The sequence below is a fragment of the Grampus griseus genome (genome assembly GCF_964374135.1).
Source record: "Grampus griseus genome assembly, chromosome: 5".
NCBI classification, from domain to species: Eukaryota; Metazoa; Chordata; class Mammalia; order Artiodactyla; family Delphinidae; genus Grampus; species Grampus griseus.
The window spans coordinates 95413752-95430957 of record NC_138998.1 but is presented as its reverse complement, the minus strand read 5'-3'; the positions used below and the strand labels follow the sequence as shown (position 1 = coordinate 95430957).

Sequence of the window (17206 nt, the reverse complement as noted above, 5' to 3'; positions counted from 1 at the left end):
TCTTTTTCTTGAATGGATCCCTTGATCATTATGTAATGTCCTTCCTTTTTCCTTGTAACATTCTTTATTTTAAAGTCTATTTATCTGATATGAGTATTGCTACTCCAGCTTTCTTTGGATTTCCATTTGCATGGAAAATCTTTTTCCATTCCCTCACTTTCAGTCTGTATGTGTCCCTAGGTCTGAAGTGGGTCTGTTGTGGACAGCATATATACGGGTCTTGCTTTTTTAATCCATTCAGCATGACTGTGTCTTTTGGTTGGAGCACTTAATCCATTTACATTTTAGGTAATTATCAATATGTATGTTCCTATTACCATTTTCTTAATGGTTTTGGGTTTGTTATTGTAGGTCCTTTTCTTCTCTTGTGTTTTCCACTTAGAGAAGTTCCTTTAGCATTTGCTGTAGAGCTGGTTTGGTGGTGCTGAATTATCTTAGCCCTTGCTTGTCTGTAAACCTTTTGATTTTTCCATTGAATCTGAAAGAGATCCTTGCTGGGTAGAGTAATCTTGGTTGTACGTTCTTCCCTTTCATCACTTTAAGTATACCATGCCACTCCCTTCTGGCTTGTAGAGTTTCTGCTGAGAAATCAACTGTTAACCCTTATGGGAGTTTCTTTGTATGTTATTTGTCGTTTTTCCCTTGTTGCTTTCAATAATTTTTCTTTATCTCTAATTTTTGTCAATTTGATTAGTATTTGTCTCGGTGTGTTTCTCCTTGGGTTTATCCTGCCTGGGACTCTCTGTGCTTCCTGTACTTGGGTGGCTATTTCCCTTCCCATTTTAGGGAAATTTTCAACTATAATCTCTTCAAACGTTTTCTTGGGTCCTTTCTCTCTCTCTCCTCCCTCTGGGACCCCTATAATGTGAATGTTATTGCATTTAGTGTTGTCCCAGAGGTTTCTTAGGCTGTCTTTATTTCTTTTCATTCTTTTTCTTTATTCTGTTCTGCAGCAGTGAATTCCACCATTCTGTCTTCCAGGTTACTTGTCAGTTTTCTTCCTCAGTTATTCTGCTATTGATTCCTTCTAGTGTATTCTTCATTTCAGTTATTGTATTGTTCATCTCTGTTTGTTTGTTAATTCTTCTAGGTGTTTGTTCTTTTATTCTTCTAGTTCTTTGTTAAACATTTCTTGCATCTTCTCAATCTTTGCCTCCATTCTTTTTCCGAGGTCCTGGATCATCTTCACCATCATTATTCTGAATTCTTTTTCTGGAAGGTTGCCTATCTCCACTTCATTTAATTGTTTTTCTGGGGTTTTATCCTGTTCCTTCATCTGGTACATAGTCCTCTGCCTTTTCATTTTGTCTACCTTTCTGTGAATCTGGCTTTCGTTCCACAGGCTACAGGACTGTAGTTCTTCTTGCTTCTGCTGTCTGCCCTCTAGCCTACTTTTCAGTAGCTGAGAAGATGGAAATTAAAACAATAATGAGGGACTTCCCTGGTGGCACAGTGGTTAGGAATCCACCTGCCAATGCAGGGCACACCAGTTTGATCCCTAGTCTGGGAAGATTCCACACTGCTGCGGAGCAACTAAGCCTGTGCACCACAACTAATGAGCGTGCGCTCTAGAGCCTATGTGCCACAACTACTGAAGCCCGTGCTCCCAGAGCCCATGCTCTGCAACAAGAGAAGCCACCACAAGGAGAAGCCCATGCACCACAACTAAGAGTTGCCCCCACTCGCCACAACTAGAGAAAGACCGCACAGAGCAATGAAGACCCAACGTAGCCAAAAATAAAATGTTAAAAAAAAAAAACACAACCAAAATGAGCTCCCACTACACGTCCAAACAGGATGGCTCAAAGTAAAGAGGCTGATAATACAAGGAATTGGTGTGAAAAAGGAAAAATGGGAAGGGAATATTCATATACTGCTGGTGAAATTTTCAGTAGCTGAGAAAATGGAAATTAAAATAATAATGAGGGGCTTCCCTGGTGGTGCAGTTGTTGAGAGTCTGCCTGCTGATGCAGGGGACATGGGTTCATGCCCCGGTCTGGGAGGATCCCACATGCCACGGAGCGGCTGGGCCCGTGAGCCATGGCCGCTGAGCCTGCACGTCCAGAGCCTGTTCTCCACAATGGGAGAGGCCACAACAGTGAGAGGCCCGCGTACCGCAAAAAAAAAAAAAAAAAAAAAGAAAGAAAAAAGAAATTTTAAACTGAAATAATCACGTTAGAAAAAAAAAAATTGACTGTCCCAAATAAAGCTATACAAATACCCATCCGTATCCTATAATCAGCAATTCCACTCCTAGTGGAACCCAACAGAAATGCATACACATGTATGAGAATATTCACAGTAGCAACATTTTTCATAGCTGTCAAAATTAGAAACCCAAATGATCAATCAGTAGTAGAATGGACTAATTATGTAATATTCATAAAACAGAATATTACATAGCACTGAAAATGAGTCAAATAAAACCATATGGAGTCATTTTGAAAATAATATCAAGGAGAAAAAAGTATACACAAAAGGATATATACAGTATGGGTTTTTTTCACAAAACATTCTTTAAAAAGCAGGCAAAACCAGAGGGTTAGAAGTCAGGAGAGTGGTTTCTTCTGGGGGGAGGACGCAGTATTTGAGGGGAGAGGAAAGGGGCTCTGAGATGTCAGTAACCTACTTTTTGACCTTCATGTTTATGTGGGTATTTCTTTGTGTTATAAATATATTACATGTGTTTTGTGCAATTTTATGTATGTATATTAAACTATATAATTATATAGTTAAAATGTTTGTTTCATTCTTTAAAATAAACTTATAAGGACTAATTTTTTATGGAAATGTTCTTCTGAAATAGTACAACTTAGTGGCTCAAGCTTTTAAAAATAAAATAAGGAGCCCCAAGAAACACAAGGCTTATTCTAGTTGAAGTGAACATGGAATAGAGGTTAGCTCCAGTTGCTTAGTGTGTCTCTCCGTTATGCACCACTCCCACCTCCAAACCTTGGGGCACATCTAAGAGGCTTGATCTCCTTGGAAAGCAGTTTAAAAAGCACTGATACATAATTCATTCTTTTCACCAATATTTGAGATCTTACTATTGGGGACATAGAAGATAGAGCAATAAACAAGGCAAAGTCCTTGCCCTCGTGGAGTTTATATTCTACCATGACACTGAAATGTGAAAAATCAATAGCTTAGCATATTTTCTTAAGAGGAAGTTTAGTTGATAGAGAATTAGAGCTTTGAACTGAAAGAATTAAAGGTAATTCATTCCCATAGAAGGAATTTGGGCATGACATTACCCTGATCTGATGCTCTTCAGAGTCTCTATAAGCCAAATCTTTTGTAAGTATTCATTTATTTTATAATATCTGAGGGCCAATCATATGCTCTACACTGTATAGAGCCATTGAGCCTTGGGAATACACAACAGTGAATAACACAGGGATGTTCCCTGAACTCAGAAAACATACAGTCTAGAGGGTGAGATAGACATTAAACAAAGTACACAATCTGTAATTAAACTTAAGGAAAGAAGTAGAGTTAGACACTATACTGCTTCTTACCACCTGATGACTATTTCATCTGTTATTGTTTAACTTGACTCTGTAAAGCACCTGGATAAAGTCAATGAATTCTAGTATTTTTCAGTCTATCAAACAGTTTTACAGCACTTAAAATCCTGATGGCTTGGAGACACCCAGGACCAGGTAAGTCAGACTGGGGTGGGACCCAAGCATCAGTGCTTCTTAAAGCTCCCCATGTGGTTCCAATGTACAGCCAAGGCTGAGAATCTCTGATTTTGGCACAAGTTTACTCTATATGTTTTAAATTTCTTTCATATTAAGCTATAAACTTATTTTCCCTCATATTTAATATTTCATGGCCTTCTAATTCATATGCCTGCTTAGTCGCAGAAAATATTTAGATTTCATTACCAAGTGCAAAATTTCAGAATGGGCACATATCCTGAGCTAAGTAGCTGGACTGTAAAACTGGCCATTTCAGATAATCTCAGGAAAACAGGAAGCAAATTGTTTACTTAATATTTATTTCAGCTATTATTTAACTCCATGCTTCAAACTTCAACGTAATTCATGTGAAGCTAAACAAGAGTCACATGTTTCTGATGCCCTTTTTGCTCTGGAGAAGCGTAGCATCAGTGAAATAACTACCACACACCCCTAGGATGATAGTTTAATGTCACTCCCTAAAAGCAAAGAATCGGGCTATATAAAATATTAGACCGATCCTCTACAAACCTCTTTATGTTGCAAGATTTGTCTAATATGTGTATGGACAAAGGACAAATGTTAGTGTTCAGAAGACCACACCAAATACTGTGGAAAGAATGTAAAAAGTCTTATTATTACCAGGTGGGCAAAGGAACAAACAGAAACAGAAACTAGGGGCTTTCCAAATGTTTCCTCAGCTATTTTCCGCTTTGATTATAAAGCTGTCTTTGGCTGTGATGTTTGGAGATCAGCCGGCTGGTCTCCAAAGCCAAGGGCAAGCCAACTGGCTCTAAATGCACTGGGTTCCAACTATGATGCCATAGAGATTTCTCTCTTTCTCTCTCTCTCTTTCTGTCTGTCTGTCTGTCTCTCTCTTGGTGGGGGGTAGGGGATAAGACAAAGTCCTGCCATTTTGTAAGCAAATTTCTAAGTTTTGTTTTGTTTTAGGACTCTCCCTACAGCAGCAATTGTTGCAATGATGTATACACATTTTGAACTCACGAGTAAATCCTTCAAAGTGGTTCCCTTATCCCAAGTTAATCATTCAAAAATAAAACCACAAGAACAAGTCTGCGGTAGAAAAGAGTTCTCTGCAAAGCAAAAAGTATATGAAGGGATTCCATAAGACCCCATGAAAAAATAAGTCTATTTTCTAATTAGGGAATGATTTCACAGCATTCAAAAAGAAATAAACCAAAAATACATCATTCTTTAAACTATTTTGGCTACTTATTTCCAAGAGTCAAGAAACTACAGAACCATGAAAGTTGATTCAACAAATCCTGCAGCAACTACGGCTTGCCAGGCTTCATGTTAGGATCAAAGGTTAGAAGAGCATACAGGAGAAGCAAGAACCGAAGCCTCATAAGTAAAAGAAGACAGAAATGGCTTGATGAGGAAAGAGAAGTAGTCAAGCAATCTTATATGGTCAGATTCTTTGTTTTTTGCCCTGCTCAGAGCTCATGAGTTTTCACGCAGAACAATGTTGTCCCCTCCCCATCCCAGGGTGGTACTTGGCCTTAAAAAGTTCTGTAGTTAAAAAGCTCAATTTAATTTCCAGCTTTTTAAATGCCATCAAGTTCTCTTCTCCAGGGACTCAAAGGGAGAAGGTTTTGTGATTCCCTCATGTATTATATAGTCAGTTGCAAAGAATGGAAACCAAATCTACCTGACTTAAGCTGCAAAGAAAAAATGATGCTGAAGTATATGGGTATTTCACAATTCCTGGGGAGACTGGAAAATCAGACTCAGAACAGGCAGGAACAAAAGAAAGCTCTGCAGGTAGGATCACACCCAGCGTCCAGCACAGACCAGCTGGGAGGACATGTAGCCCCTACCCTGCCTCCCCACCCCCAGAACTGGAGCCGCTCCCTGGACACACCTGCTGCTGCCCTCAGAGAGCACCTCCCTATCTAGTCCTCCAACTTGGCTCCAGGAACTCCAAGCTGAACAGCCCAGACCACTATATCTGATCTACCTAGTCCCATAAGAGCTAGAGAAGCAATTTCTGAGAATTTTCTGTTTCTATGATGTTACAAAATTTTCCACTTCCCTAGTGGGAGGTGGACGCTGCTTCCCAGCAGAACCTCTGCAGCAAGGAATTTTCAAAATATAGGAAAGAGGTAAAATGCTGGAGAGCTTTAAATAGAAAAAGGTGACAAACAGGCACTCTTCCACAAATGTCTCAGGTAATTCTTTCAGGAAATGTGTCCAGTGTATTCTCTTTTCCAAAACTCTAAGGGAAACTGGATTTTGATGGCCATTCATAAGTAAATAGCATGTCTACTTTCATATGTAAGTCCCAAGTTCTGTTACCCAAGCACCACTCTCTGAAGTCCTCTACCAGTGCTATAACGATTAAATATTTTTCTGAGTGATCTTGCCCATACAGTCTTACCCACTAAGACCTGGCCTCCACATCATGTGCAACTTCGTGCACTGCAGTCGCTCTTCAGTATCCACGAGGGACTGGTTCCAGGACGCCCGCATATATCAAAATCCGAGGATGCTCATGTCCCTTACATAAAATGGTGTGGTACGGTTGGCTCTCCCTAGCTGCGAGTTCCGGAAAAGCAAAATCCGCTGGAAAATCAATCCGCAGTCGGTTGAATCCGCAAATGTGGAATAGCAGATATTGAGGGTTGACTGTATTTTGAAATCTAGTTCACAAATCATAGCCTTCTTGCTCAGGTAGAAAGTTTACTAGGTTTCACTGCTGTGTAAGATAGCATTATCTTCATCGTTCCTTCCTTTGCTGGCCCACGACCCATGTCAAGTGTACTTTGAGTCCTCCTTCCCTAGTCAGACCTCTGACCAGTTTCTCCCTCTGTGAGTACTAATCCTGAGCTGCTACAATGTTACCTGTAAGTAGATTTGTCAGACAGAGAAAGGTCACCTAAAACAAAGTCTACCACTTTATAAAGAAAGCAGAAACAAGTTGAAGTATGTCTGAGTCCTCACTTGGTCTCCCATGCCACCTGCATTCCTCCTATATCCAGTACCCTTTTTTTTTTCCCCCTCTTGCTTAATATCCTCCAAAAAGAATCTGAAACTCAATCACTAACTAGTCATTTAGAATGACTGATATTTAAAGAAATTTGTCAAGGCTCAAACCTTTGCATCATGCACCAACCCAGGGCCACCCTTGAGCTCTGTCCAGATGTTTCAGGGATTCACTGAAAAGCATCTTCCATCTAAGAGTGAAGGCTTAAAACTAACCAAGAATTCCTGATATTTCTTTTACTATATTCTTTTACTATACTATACAGCTTCTACAACTTATTTCTAATAGAGAGTCCAATACAAGAGTTAAACACTAATGCTAGATATTTTGAAAAAAATCTATCATTCTATTTTTGGATGCAGAAATTCTGATTTATTTTTTCCCTCAGTTATAATTTTATCACAGACTTTCCCCAAAGAGTTAAAATTCCTATGATTAAGAGTTATATATCAAGTTTTCTTTTTTTTTTTTTTATGGGTTTTTAAAATTGTTTTATTTGGGAAAAGTGCGTCTTACAAAAGGGCAGCTGCAAAATACAGAGACCTCTGCAACAATTACTTGTTTTTGCTTAACGTGAAAGAATGAGTGGTATCCAAGGAATCAAAGCAGTAGATGGACAAATCAGGGGCATCTCCAAGTTATTTTCAGGAAATAGAGCAACAAAACGCAAATTTATAATTTCTGATCAAGGAATTCTTCTAACAATTTAACTTTAGCTTATCTCGTGGATTACCACCTCTCCGTCCCCTTTTAGTGCAAAAGCATGACTTACTACTGCAAACCAATTACTCCACTACAGGAAACACCTTAGAACATAGTTTTGAATCACACCTGTCTAGCTGCAAAGCTCAGGGATGGAATGAGGCAAATACCCACAAAAACGAACAGAAAAACCCGACAACAAAACCCCTCAAATGAGGACAAAGGTTTGTCAAAAAGTGCCTAGACTAGAAAGTCTAGGAGATCATAAAACATTAAATACAACTGTGTAACTGAGACCCAGTTTGTGTTAATACATGAGACAACCAGATAGTTTGAACTTCTATGGCTAAGCCCATTTCCCTATTTATAGAGACAGAGCTAGCCCTGCTCTATTAACAGCTACCAATGTACTGCTTTGTCCTTTAAGATCTATTTGCCACACGAGGCTGAAACCACTAAACTTGAGTTTTTCCACTAAGGCTACAGACACTGCATCTATGCAGGGATGAGAAGCTTGTTACACACTCACACGTACCAAGTCTATCAGCCCTTGGGAGTCAACTTCCAACTCTGCATTTATTTTATTCCACTATATCTTTATATGTGTTCTTTCACAATTTTCCTATCAGGCTAAACACAGTAAAAATCTCAACACAGTCGCACCTGGTTCTGGTTACCCAGCAGTAGTACTTGTGTGCAATTAAACAAGAGACCAAAACCACAGAACAAGTGCAGAGGGTGGGGATTACAGGGCAGGGAACAGATATAAAAACATAGATGTGCAGAATTCACCAGAAACCTCAAGCATCTGCCTAAGTCTATAGCAGAAGGCTACATGCCACAGTTCAGATCCTTCACCTATCACCCCAATTCTTGGACCCCACAGCAGGGCCAATGCTGTTACTTTTGAACCTGGGGTCCTCAAAAGTGAGTACTGCAAATCCAGAAATGCTACCCTTGAACTGTGTGAATCTGGCTGAAAACAGATGACGCAACAAACCTACACTAACTGTCTGACAGTTAAATTCATGTTACAAAAAAAACTAACTTTAAGATTTATTTTTGTAACTTTCTGAAACAGAGAAAACAACATACTCCTTGGGGAAAGGTGAGGGATTGAGAAGACAGGCCCTGGGTAAAACTTATTACGACAGCACCTGGAGTCGAGAGGCCTGCCTAGGAGAGAACCACGGGCGCTGCCGCCACGAGCGGGCACGGCTGCCGTCTGAGGCTCAGCAGACCAGTTCACACGCCCCGCAAAGCTGCTATAGATCCAAGTCATAAAAATCTTCCAGCTCATCGTGAAACAAGTCCCACTCGTCTTCAGAGTCCGTCAGGTCGTCGTCCCCACCTGCAGCCAAAAGCATAAGCAACATCTCGCCCAGCTCGAAGGTGACAACCTCTTCGTCGTCGTTGTCGAAGGGGTTGCCGTGCTCTCTTTCCTCAATGAGCTCCCAGAAGTGGTTCCTTCGTTGGGCCCGGTATCTGCTTGATGTTCCCACTTTCTGTCTCTGTGGCTCCTCTCTACGGCCATCAGGGTACGCATGCTTGTAAAAACAGTTCCCTCCAAATGGACAGCTCCCGCGTCCTTCATCAAAATACCTGCACGCCTTGTTGCTCATTGCCTCCTTGTATTTCTGAATGAGTTTCTGCTTCTCTTCTTTCTCCTCCACCCAGTACTCACTTGGAATGACAAAGTTAGATGTGATGCGGCATTCTGGGCAGGACTTTATGATCTTGCTCTCAAATTGCTTAGCACTCCTCCACTTGCGAATACACTTGAGACAGTAGGTGTGGTTGCAGTTGGAGAGGATCCCGAAGCGGCGCTCGCTGGGGTTGGCTTTTTCATAGACCACCTCCATGCAGATCCCACACACCATGTCCTTGCTGCGCTGCACGGCAAACGAGAGCTCCATGTCCTTCTCATGGGCCTCGATGCAAGATTTTATATGTTGTGATCTTTGGGCAGCATCCATTGGGTGGAGGACCTGCAGCCCACACATATCACACGAGTCTCCGTGGAGATACACACAGTTCTCCCCATATCGGCACTCTCCCACCGCAGCATAGGGGCAGAGATGCTTCTTTGTTTCCACTGCAGTTTGCTCCTTCTCTGATTCTTCCTTGGTCACTGAGCCCTGCAGGGGTGCTTCAGTGGAGGAAGGGGCAGTACGGCCACAGTAGGGCTGCCCAGGAACAAACTCAATGGCGTTCACCCAGTCTTCTGAACCTGCTGCTACAGTTGAAAAGTTTGAATTTCTTGACTCAGCTTCGCCCATATTCATTTCAACAATCGGTCCAACTACTGATGAGAGACTTGAGGAAGCAGCAAGGGGTGACTTTGCAGTTAGATCTGTAGCAGTTGCTTCTTCCTGTTTCAATGGCTTGCTGTGTTCATATCTGCAGGTGACCTGTTTAGTCCAGCCGCCGCTGCTGCCGTCGCTGCCGCCTCCCCCGCCCCCCGCCCCCAGGGACGGGGAGGTGACTGTGGGGGTAGGGGTGGGGGAGGCCGCTGCCGCCGCTGCCGCTCGTGCTCCTGATGTTGTGGCTGTTGTTCCGGGAGCTGCAGCCTCCGCCATTACTGTTTATCCCACACAGCAATGGCGCCGGAACTTCCGGGATCACATAATTCCGGTCCGGCTGCGGGGAGGAGAAGGCGGCAAGGCGAGGGGTGGAGAAGGACACTGAGGCGCCCGCTCGTTCCCCTCTGCCCCGCCATCAAGTTTTCTTTAACCAAAATCCTAGAACAAAAGTCACTGTGCTTTCTGGCTAATTTCATCAGTTAGATCTGTGATGGCTGACAACCTGATCCCTGACTTGATACAACAGTTTATTTAAAAGTACAAGTTCATACTCAAGGTAGTACCTATTCTGACAATATTAAAGTATCCTATCGAAAGGAACCCCATTACTCCCATTAGCATCAATGAGGCAAAAATCTAGAGCCATTTATCAGCATCATTCTACTAAATTAAAATTTAAAACTAGATCTCTGTGGTAGAAAAACATAACCAAGTTATTTAGATAGCATGCATTGATATATTATTCAATTAAAAAACTGTACAGGGCAACGAAATGGTGACTATAATTTATTGACTAGACCTTTTTTACAACTGGAAGAAACCTAGGTATCATTTACTCCAGAAGTTTCAACTTGACAGGTGGTTTTGCAGTAGTGATTTCTTTCGTCTGTGATGTTTGATTTAGTTTATTACCAATATTAAATGACAATATGCTTCATATGAAAGTTACAGACTTTTACCTCTTCTTAAAGATTTAGACTATCCAGTGCAATTTCTCACATTTACATGGGGCAAGTGTCTTCCAAAATGTAAAATTTACTCACTTAAATTACCTGCATGGTTTTAAATTTTTTTTAATTTTTTTAAATAAATTTATTTATTTTTGGCTGAGCTGGGTCTTTGTTGCTGTGCACAGGCTTCTCTAGTTGCGGCGAGTGGGGGCTACTCTTCATTGCGTTGCGTGGGCTTCTCATTGCAGTGGCTTCTCTTGTCGCGGAACACGGGCTCTAGGCACACGGGCTTCAGTAGTTGTGGCTCATGGGCTCTAGAGCACAGGCTCAGTAGTTGTGGCGCACGGGCTTAGTTGCTCTATGGCATGTGGGATCGTCCCAGACCAGGGCTCGAACCCATGTCCCCTGCATTGGCAGGCGGATTCTTAACAACTGCGCCAACATGGAAGTCCCATGGTTTTAATTTTGAGTTTAACTGACAGTGACAGACTCTCCACTATCACTCCTCCATCGTGGTACAGATAACTATTCTAAACCAAGTGTTAAAAACCAACCAACAAACGACTACCAAAAGGAATCATTGTTCTTAGTTTCATTAGGGCCTGAAATCTAGTTGATAAAACAGAGTACTGCTTCTCAATCTTACTGGGACATAATACTTTACTTCTAAAGCTCAAGACAAGAATCTCTTTTTATTTAACATTGCAGGATTAGAAAGTAAGAACTAAGCAGTGCAGGAGACAGTACTAATAATGTTCATTGCAGCACTATTTATAATAGCCAGGACATGGAAACAACCTAATTGTCCAATGACAAATGAATGAATAAGGAAGATGTGGTATATACATACAATGGAATATTACTCAGCCATAAAAAGGAACAAAATTGGGTCATTTGTAGAGAGTGCATGGACCTAGAGTTTGTCATATGGAGTGAAGTAAGACAGAAAGAGAAAAACAAATAACATAATATTAACGCATATATGTGGAATCTACAATAATGGAACAGATGAACCTATTTGCAGGGCAGGAATAGAGGTGTAGACATAGAGAATGAACATGTGGACACAGTGGGGAAGGAGAGGGTGGGATGAATTGGGAGATTAGGTTTGAGGTAAATACATTACCATGTGTAAAATAGATAGCTAGTGGGAACTTGCTATATAGCACAGGGAGCTCAGCTCGGTGGAGCGGGGGTGGGCGGGAGGTCCAAGGCGGGGGGGGATATAGGTATACATATAGCTGATTCACTTCATTGTACAGCAGAAACACAACATTGTAAAACAATTATATTCCAATAAAAAAAATCAAATTGGATATAACCCTTAAATTGTCATTTGAAAGACAGAAAAAAATAATCTTTAAAGTGGCATGTGTTTATTGTATGTTGTATCACAGCAAAAGATTTAGCTATATAGACATATAGATATCATATTTTCTTTATCCATTCATTCATCAAAGGACACTTAGGTTGTTAGAATGTCATGGCTACTGTGAATAATGCTACAATGAACATGGGGGTGCAGATATCTCTTTGAGATACTGATTTTGTTTCCTTCAGATATATACACAGAAATGAGATTTCTGGATAATATGGCAATTCTGTTTTAAATTTTTTAAAGAACCACCATAATGTTTTCCATAGTGGCTGCACCAATATAAATTCCCACCAAGAGTGTACAAGGGTCCCTTTTTCTCCACATCTTTGCCTGCCTTTGTTATCTTTTATTATTATTATTATAGCCATCCTAACAGGTGTGAAGTGATACCTCGTTGTGGTTTTGATTTTCATTTCCCTGATGATTAGTGATATTGAACGCCTTTTCATGTACCTGTTGTCCGTTCATGTCTTCCTTGGAAAAATGTCTTTTCAAGTCCTTTGACCATTTTTTAATTGGATTTTTTTTGTAATTGAGTTGTATGAGTTCCTTACATATTTAATCCCTTACGAAATATCTGATTTGCAAATATTTTCTCCCATTCCATAAGCTGTCTCTTCACTACTGATTGTTTCTTTTGCTGTGCAGAAGCTTCTTAGTTTGATGTAGGCTTGCTTGTTTATTTTGCTTTTGTTGCCTGTGCTTTTGGTGCCATATCTGAAATATTATTGCCAAAACCAATGCCAAGAAGATTTTACCCTATGTTTTCTTCTAGGAGTTATATGGTTTCAGATCTTACATTTAAGTCTTTAATTCATTTTGAGTTGGTTTTGGTGTATGGTATGAGGTAGTGGTCCAGTTTTCCTGATGCCATTTATTGAAGACACTATCTTTTCCCCATCGTGTATTCTTGGCACCCTTGTCAAAGATTAATTGATCATATATGCATGGATTTTTTTTCTGGGCTCTCTATTCCTTTCCACTGGTCTATGTGTCTGTTTTATGCCAGTACTATATTTTTTTTGATTACTGTAGCTTTGTAATAGAGCTTTAAATCAGGAAGCATGATGCCTCCAGCTTTGTTCTTCTTTATCAAGATTACTTTGGCTATTAGGGATCTTCTGTGGTTCCACGTGAATTTTAAGGTTGCTTTTTCTATTTCTGTGAGAAATGCCTTTGAAGTTTTGATAGAGATTGCATTGAATCTGAAGACTGCTTTAGGTAGTAGGTACATTTTAACAATAATAAAACTTCCAGTTCATGACAATGAGATATCTTTCCACTTATTTGTGTCTTCTTCAATTTCTTTCATCAATGTTTTATAGTTTTCAGGGTACAGATCTTTCACCTTCTTGGTTAAATTTATTCCTATGTGTTTTATTCTTTTTGATGCTAATGTAAATGGGATTGTTTTCTTAATTTCTCTTTCAGATGGTTCATATACTGTATGATTTCACTCATATGTGGAATGTAAAAAACAAACTATTAAAAATAAATGAATAAATAAATAAACAAAACAAACCCACAAATACAAAGAACAGAGTAATAGGGCTCAACTGTATGGTGATGGATGGAAATTAAATTTTTGGTGGTGAGCATATTGGAGGGTGTACAGAAGTAGAAATATAATGTTGAATACATGAAACTTAGATAATGTTATAAATTGACATTGCCTCAATAAAATAAGTTCTAAAAATTAAAATTAAAAAGGAAAAAATGGTAACTGTGAGGTGATAAATTTGTTAACTTGATTGTAGTAGTCAGTTCACAATGTATATGTATTTCAAATTGTCACACTGTACAGTTTAAATATACACAATTTTATTTATCAATTATATCTTAATAAAATGGGGGGGCAATAATTAGTCTGAAAAAGAGCACAGGGTGCTAGGAGCTAACTCTTTGCATTTATCCTAAATAAGCCTGTGGTTATAGTTGCATTTGTTAGTTACTTCATTGTAAGAAAGCCAAAACTATAGAGAAAATAATCAAGTTGTGTGGCATTTTACATAAGAAATTCCTTAATTTTCCTACTTACTCAGGCTGACAAACCTATTTTAAATTCCTTAATAACTTTGTCTGGTATGTCAAATTCATAAGCTCCAGGAATTTCCAGAAAGCAGGATATTAGAGCTCAAAATCATCTAAGAAAAATACTCCCCTAGAATGTTTATCTAATAGCAAGTAACTTGTATAAAAGTTTACAAAACCTTAAATAACCCCTTTTTTAGAAACTTTTAGATTCCCTGAAATTAGTTATTTGTTTTACCTTCATAGAGACATATGTCTAACAGTACCACTATATAAATAACGAACATATTTGTGTGGAAGCATATTTCCCGCACAAAGTAAAAACGTCTATATTAAAAATGGGTTTTTAGGCTTAAACAAACATAGATTCGCCTTAACAGTACTTCCTCAATTAAAAAAAAAAATCTGTTCCTGGAATAATCTAAACCAAAATCTTTTATGTGACCACAGACAGTCAAGATAGATTAAAAACAAACATTTAAAAACAAAACCTATGAAAGTAAATAACATCTAAGGTCAATGCAGCAGCCACCTTTGGGAATATAAAGTCTGTTTCCCCACAAAATGTAATCTTTATGAAGAAGTATAGTCTATACAAGCTTAGATTCTTCCAGGAGCTTTCTGATTAGTCATCTATCATCCATCTCTTCAAATCAGTAGCCTGAAGGTAATCAACCATAAAATGTAATCAGCCTGAAAAGCTGCTTAAGGTAGGTTCTAAAATAGTCAAATTTCCTGGGTGAGTTTCACCAAATCTATAATCCTGTGACTGATTTCTCAGGACAAAAGCCTGGAACAAAAGCTTCAAGAGCTGTAGTACAATGAGAAGAATAAAGTCATAGGTGCATCTTGAAAAAAACAACTCTTAAAGAAGTATGCCATCAGCACAGTTTATTAAGACATGGCCATGGAGATAGGATTCCAGGTAACAACCAGAACTTAATAATTTATATACAAATCTGCAAGTAATATGTTCTGTTGTAATTGTTGCACCAGAGTTAAATACCATTCTTTGGCCCCAAGGACAGTTTCAATATCATAAGGTAAAAGAGCATCAGTTCTGAGTGGTCTACATTCCTCAGAAGCACTGGTCAGGTTCAAAAACTCCTGGGCATTAGGGAAGGTACCCTTGTGCTGGGTACCTTGCCTTCAACATGGCAAAAACTCCATAGGAAACCCATGTCCCAAGAAGCCAAGAATTTCTTGTACTGACGAGTATACATAACACAAACTGAATGTCTTTTTTTTTAATGAGGTATTCAGGCAGTGATTGACATCACTGAGGCAGTAACCTGAGAAGATGACAGTTTCAACTTTATATCTATCCTATCACCAGACCACCTGATGCTCACTGAAGTGATTGCAGTTCTTCCTTTCCTTGTGGTCATAAGACCATTGTCTAAAAATGGCACCACAGGACTCTTGAAAACCAAGAATTTACTCATAACAAAAGTTGTCAATGGAACATGCCCTGCATGGATAGATTAATGAGGGAAAGCTATTGACAGTTTTTATAGTTGGCCTTCTCATGGTATAAACGCCTAGAACACTAATGCCTACAGGTAAACCTGTTATTTTCCAAGAAATTTTGGCCATTTATCTCTATGACTTCTGAAAACTACCCTGATGCCCATACCAGGTGAGGAACTCAATTTATACTCTCATCAAGCCCTCTACATCTCTCATTTCCAGCACTGCCATCTGTAATCACATCAATCAACAAAGGTAATAACTTCATCAATACTTATCTTCCACCTTTTATTGTAAGCCTCTATGAGAGCAGGACCTGGCACATAGTTTTTTAATTCTAATTATTAACCGATAAATATATATACATGTGAATAAATGAATCTTCATGGAGAAAGTAAAAGCACATTAAGATTTCATTGATGGGTCTCACTGGAACTGTATTATAAAGTCTACTTATACTTTTTAACTACTTTGTCAATGGGCCTTAGAATTATTCATCATAAAAGGCATAATTATCAATTATCGATATGTCAAGATAGCATTAGCTTTTGTTTTACACTCCTGGGTAATTATATACATTATTATAATAACTGTAGCTCTTTGTATCTACCATGGATCTTGTCATGTGTTGTTAACACATGCAGAATAATGAACCCTCCCAAAGCTATCCTCATTGTAATCCCCAAAACCCGTGAATATGTCACTTTATATGGCAAAAGAGACTTTGCAGATGTAATTAAGTCAAGGATCTTTAGAAAACTTACCTTGGATTTTCTGGGTGAGCCCAATGTAATCAGAAGTGTCTTTATAAGAGGAAAGCAGGAGTGTCTGAGTCAGAGAAAGAGATATGATGATAGAAGCAGAGGTCAGAGTGATGTAGCCATGAGCCAAAGAATGCAGACAACCTCTAGAATCTGGGAAGGGAACAGAAATTAATCAACCCCCTCTGAGTCTCCAGAAGGGAACACAGCCTTGCAGACTCCTTTCAAACTCTGACCTATAGAACTATAAAATATTTGTGTTTTACAATTCTGAACTCAATTTATAAGGCCTGCATTACCCTGATACCAAAACCAGTGAAGACACTACAAAAAAAGAAAATTGCAGGCCAATATCCCTTATGAACATAGATGGAACAAACCTCAATAAAATATTAGCAAACCAAATTCAACAATACATTAAAAGGATCACACACCATGATCCAGTGTGATTTATTCCAGGGATGCAAGGATGATTCAATATCCATAAATCAATGTCATATACCACATTAACAAAATGAAGGATAAAAATTATATGATCATGTCAAGATAAGGTGCAGAAAAAGCATTTGACAAAATTCAACATGCATATATGGTAAAAACTCTCAACAAGATAGGTACAGAGGAAACATACTTCAACATGATAAAGGCCGTATATGACAAAACTACAGCCAACATCATACTCAGTGGTGAAAGCGTTCAGCTTTTCTAAGATCAGGAACAAAACAAGAATGCCTACTCTCACCGCTTTTATTCAACATATTATTTGAAGTCCAGCCAAAGCAATTAGGCAAGAAAAAAGATAATAAAAGCCATGGAAATCAGAAAGGAAGAAGTAAAAATATCATTTATGCAGACAACATGATCTTATATACAGAAAACTCTAAAGGCTCTACAAAAAAGAAACCTGTTAGAACTAATAAA

At 39.1% G+C, this 17206-nt stretch overlaps 1 protein-coding gene across 2 annotated transcripts; it reads right to left on the bottom strand.

Annotated features, from left to right (window-relative positions):
* Positions 1 to 8175: 8175 nt before the first annotated feature.
* On the bottom strand, positions 8176 to 10092 carry LOC309823019 (E3 ubiquitin-protein ligase makorin-1-like). 2 transcript variants are annotated; one of them, XM_082655148.1, is made up of 2 exons: positions 9077 to 10092; positions 8176 to 9009 (listed from the first exon to the last, which is right to left on the bottom strand). In XM_082655148.1, the coding sequence occupies exons 1-2, from the start codon at positions 9969 to 9971 to the stop codon at positions 8726 to 8728; spliced, it is 1179 nt and encodes a 392-aa protein (XP_082511274.1). In that variant the 5' UTR covers positions 9972 to 10092; the 3' UTR covers positions 8176 to 8725. The 2 variants fall into 2 exon arrangements, with proteins under 2 accessions (XP_082511274.1, XP_082511273.1); XM_082655147.1 differs by having other exon boundaries at positions 8176 to 10092.
* Positions 10093 to 17206: the final 7114 nt, after the last annotated feature.

Bases quoted from the DNA above. Each gene is read 5' to 3' on its own strand.
- LOC309823019 (XM_082655147.1), bottom strand. From the start codon at position 9,971: ATGGCGGAGGCTGCAGCTCCCGGAACAACAGCCACAACATCAGGAGCA.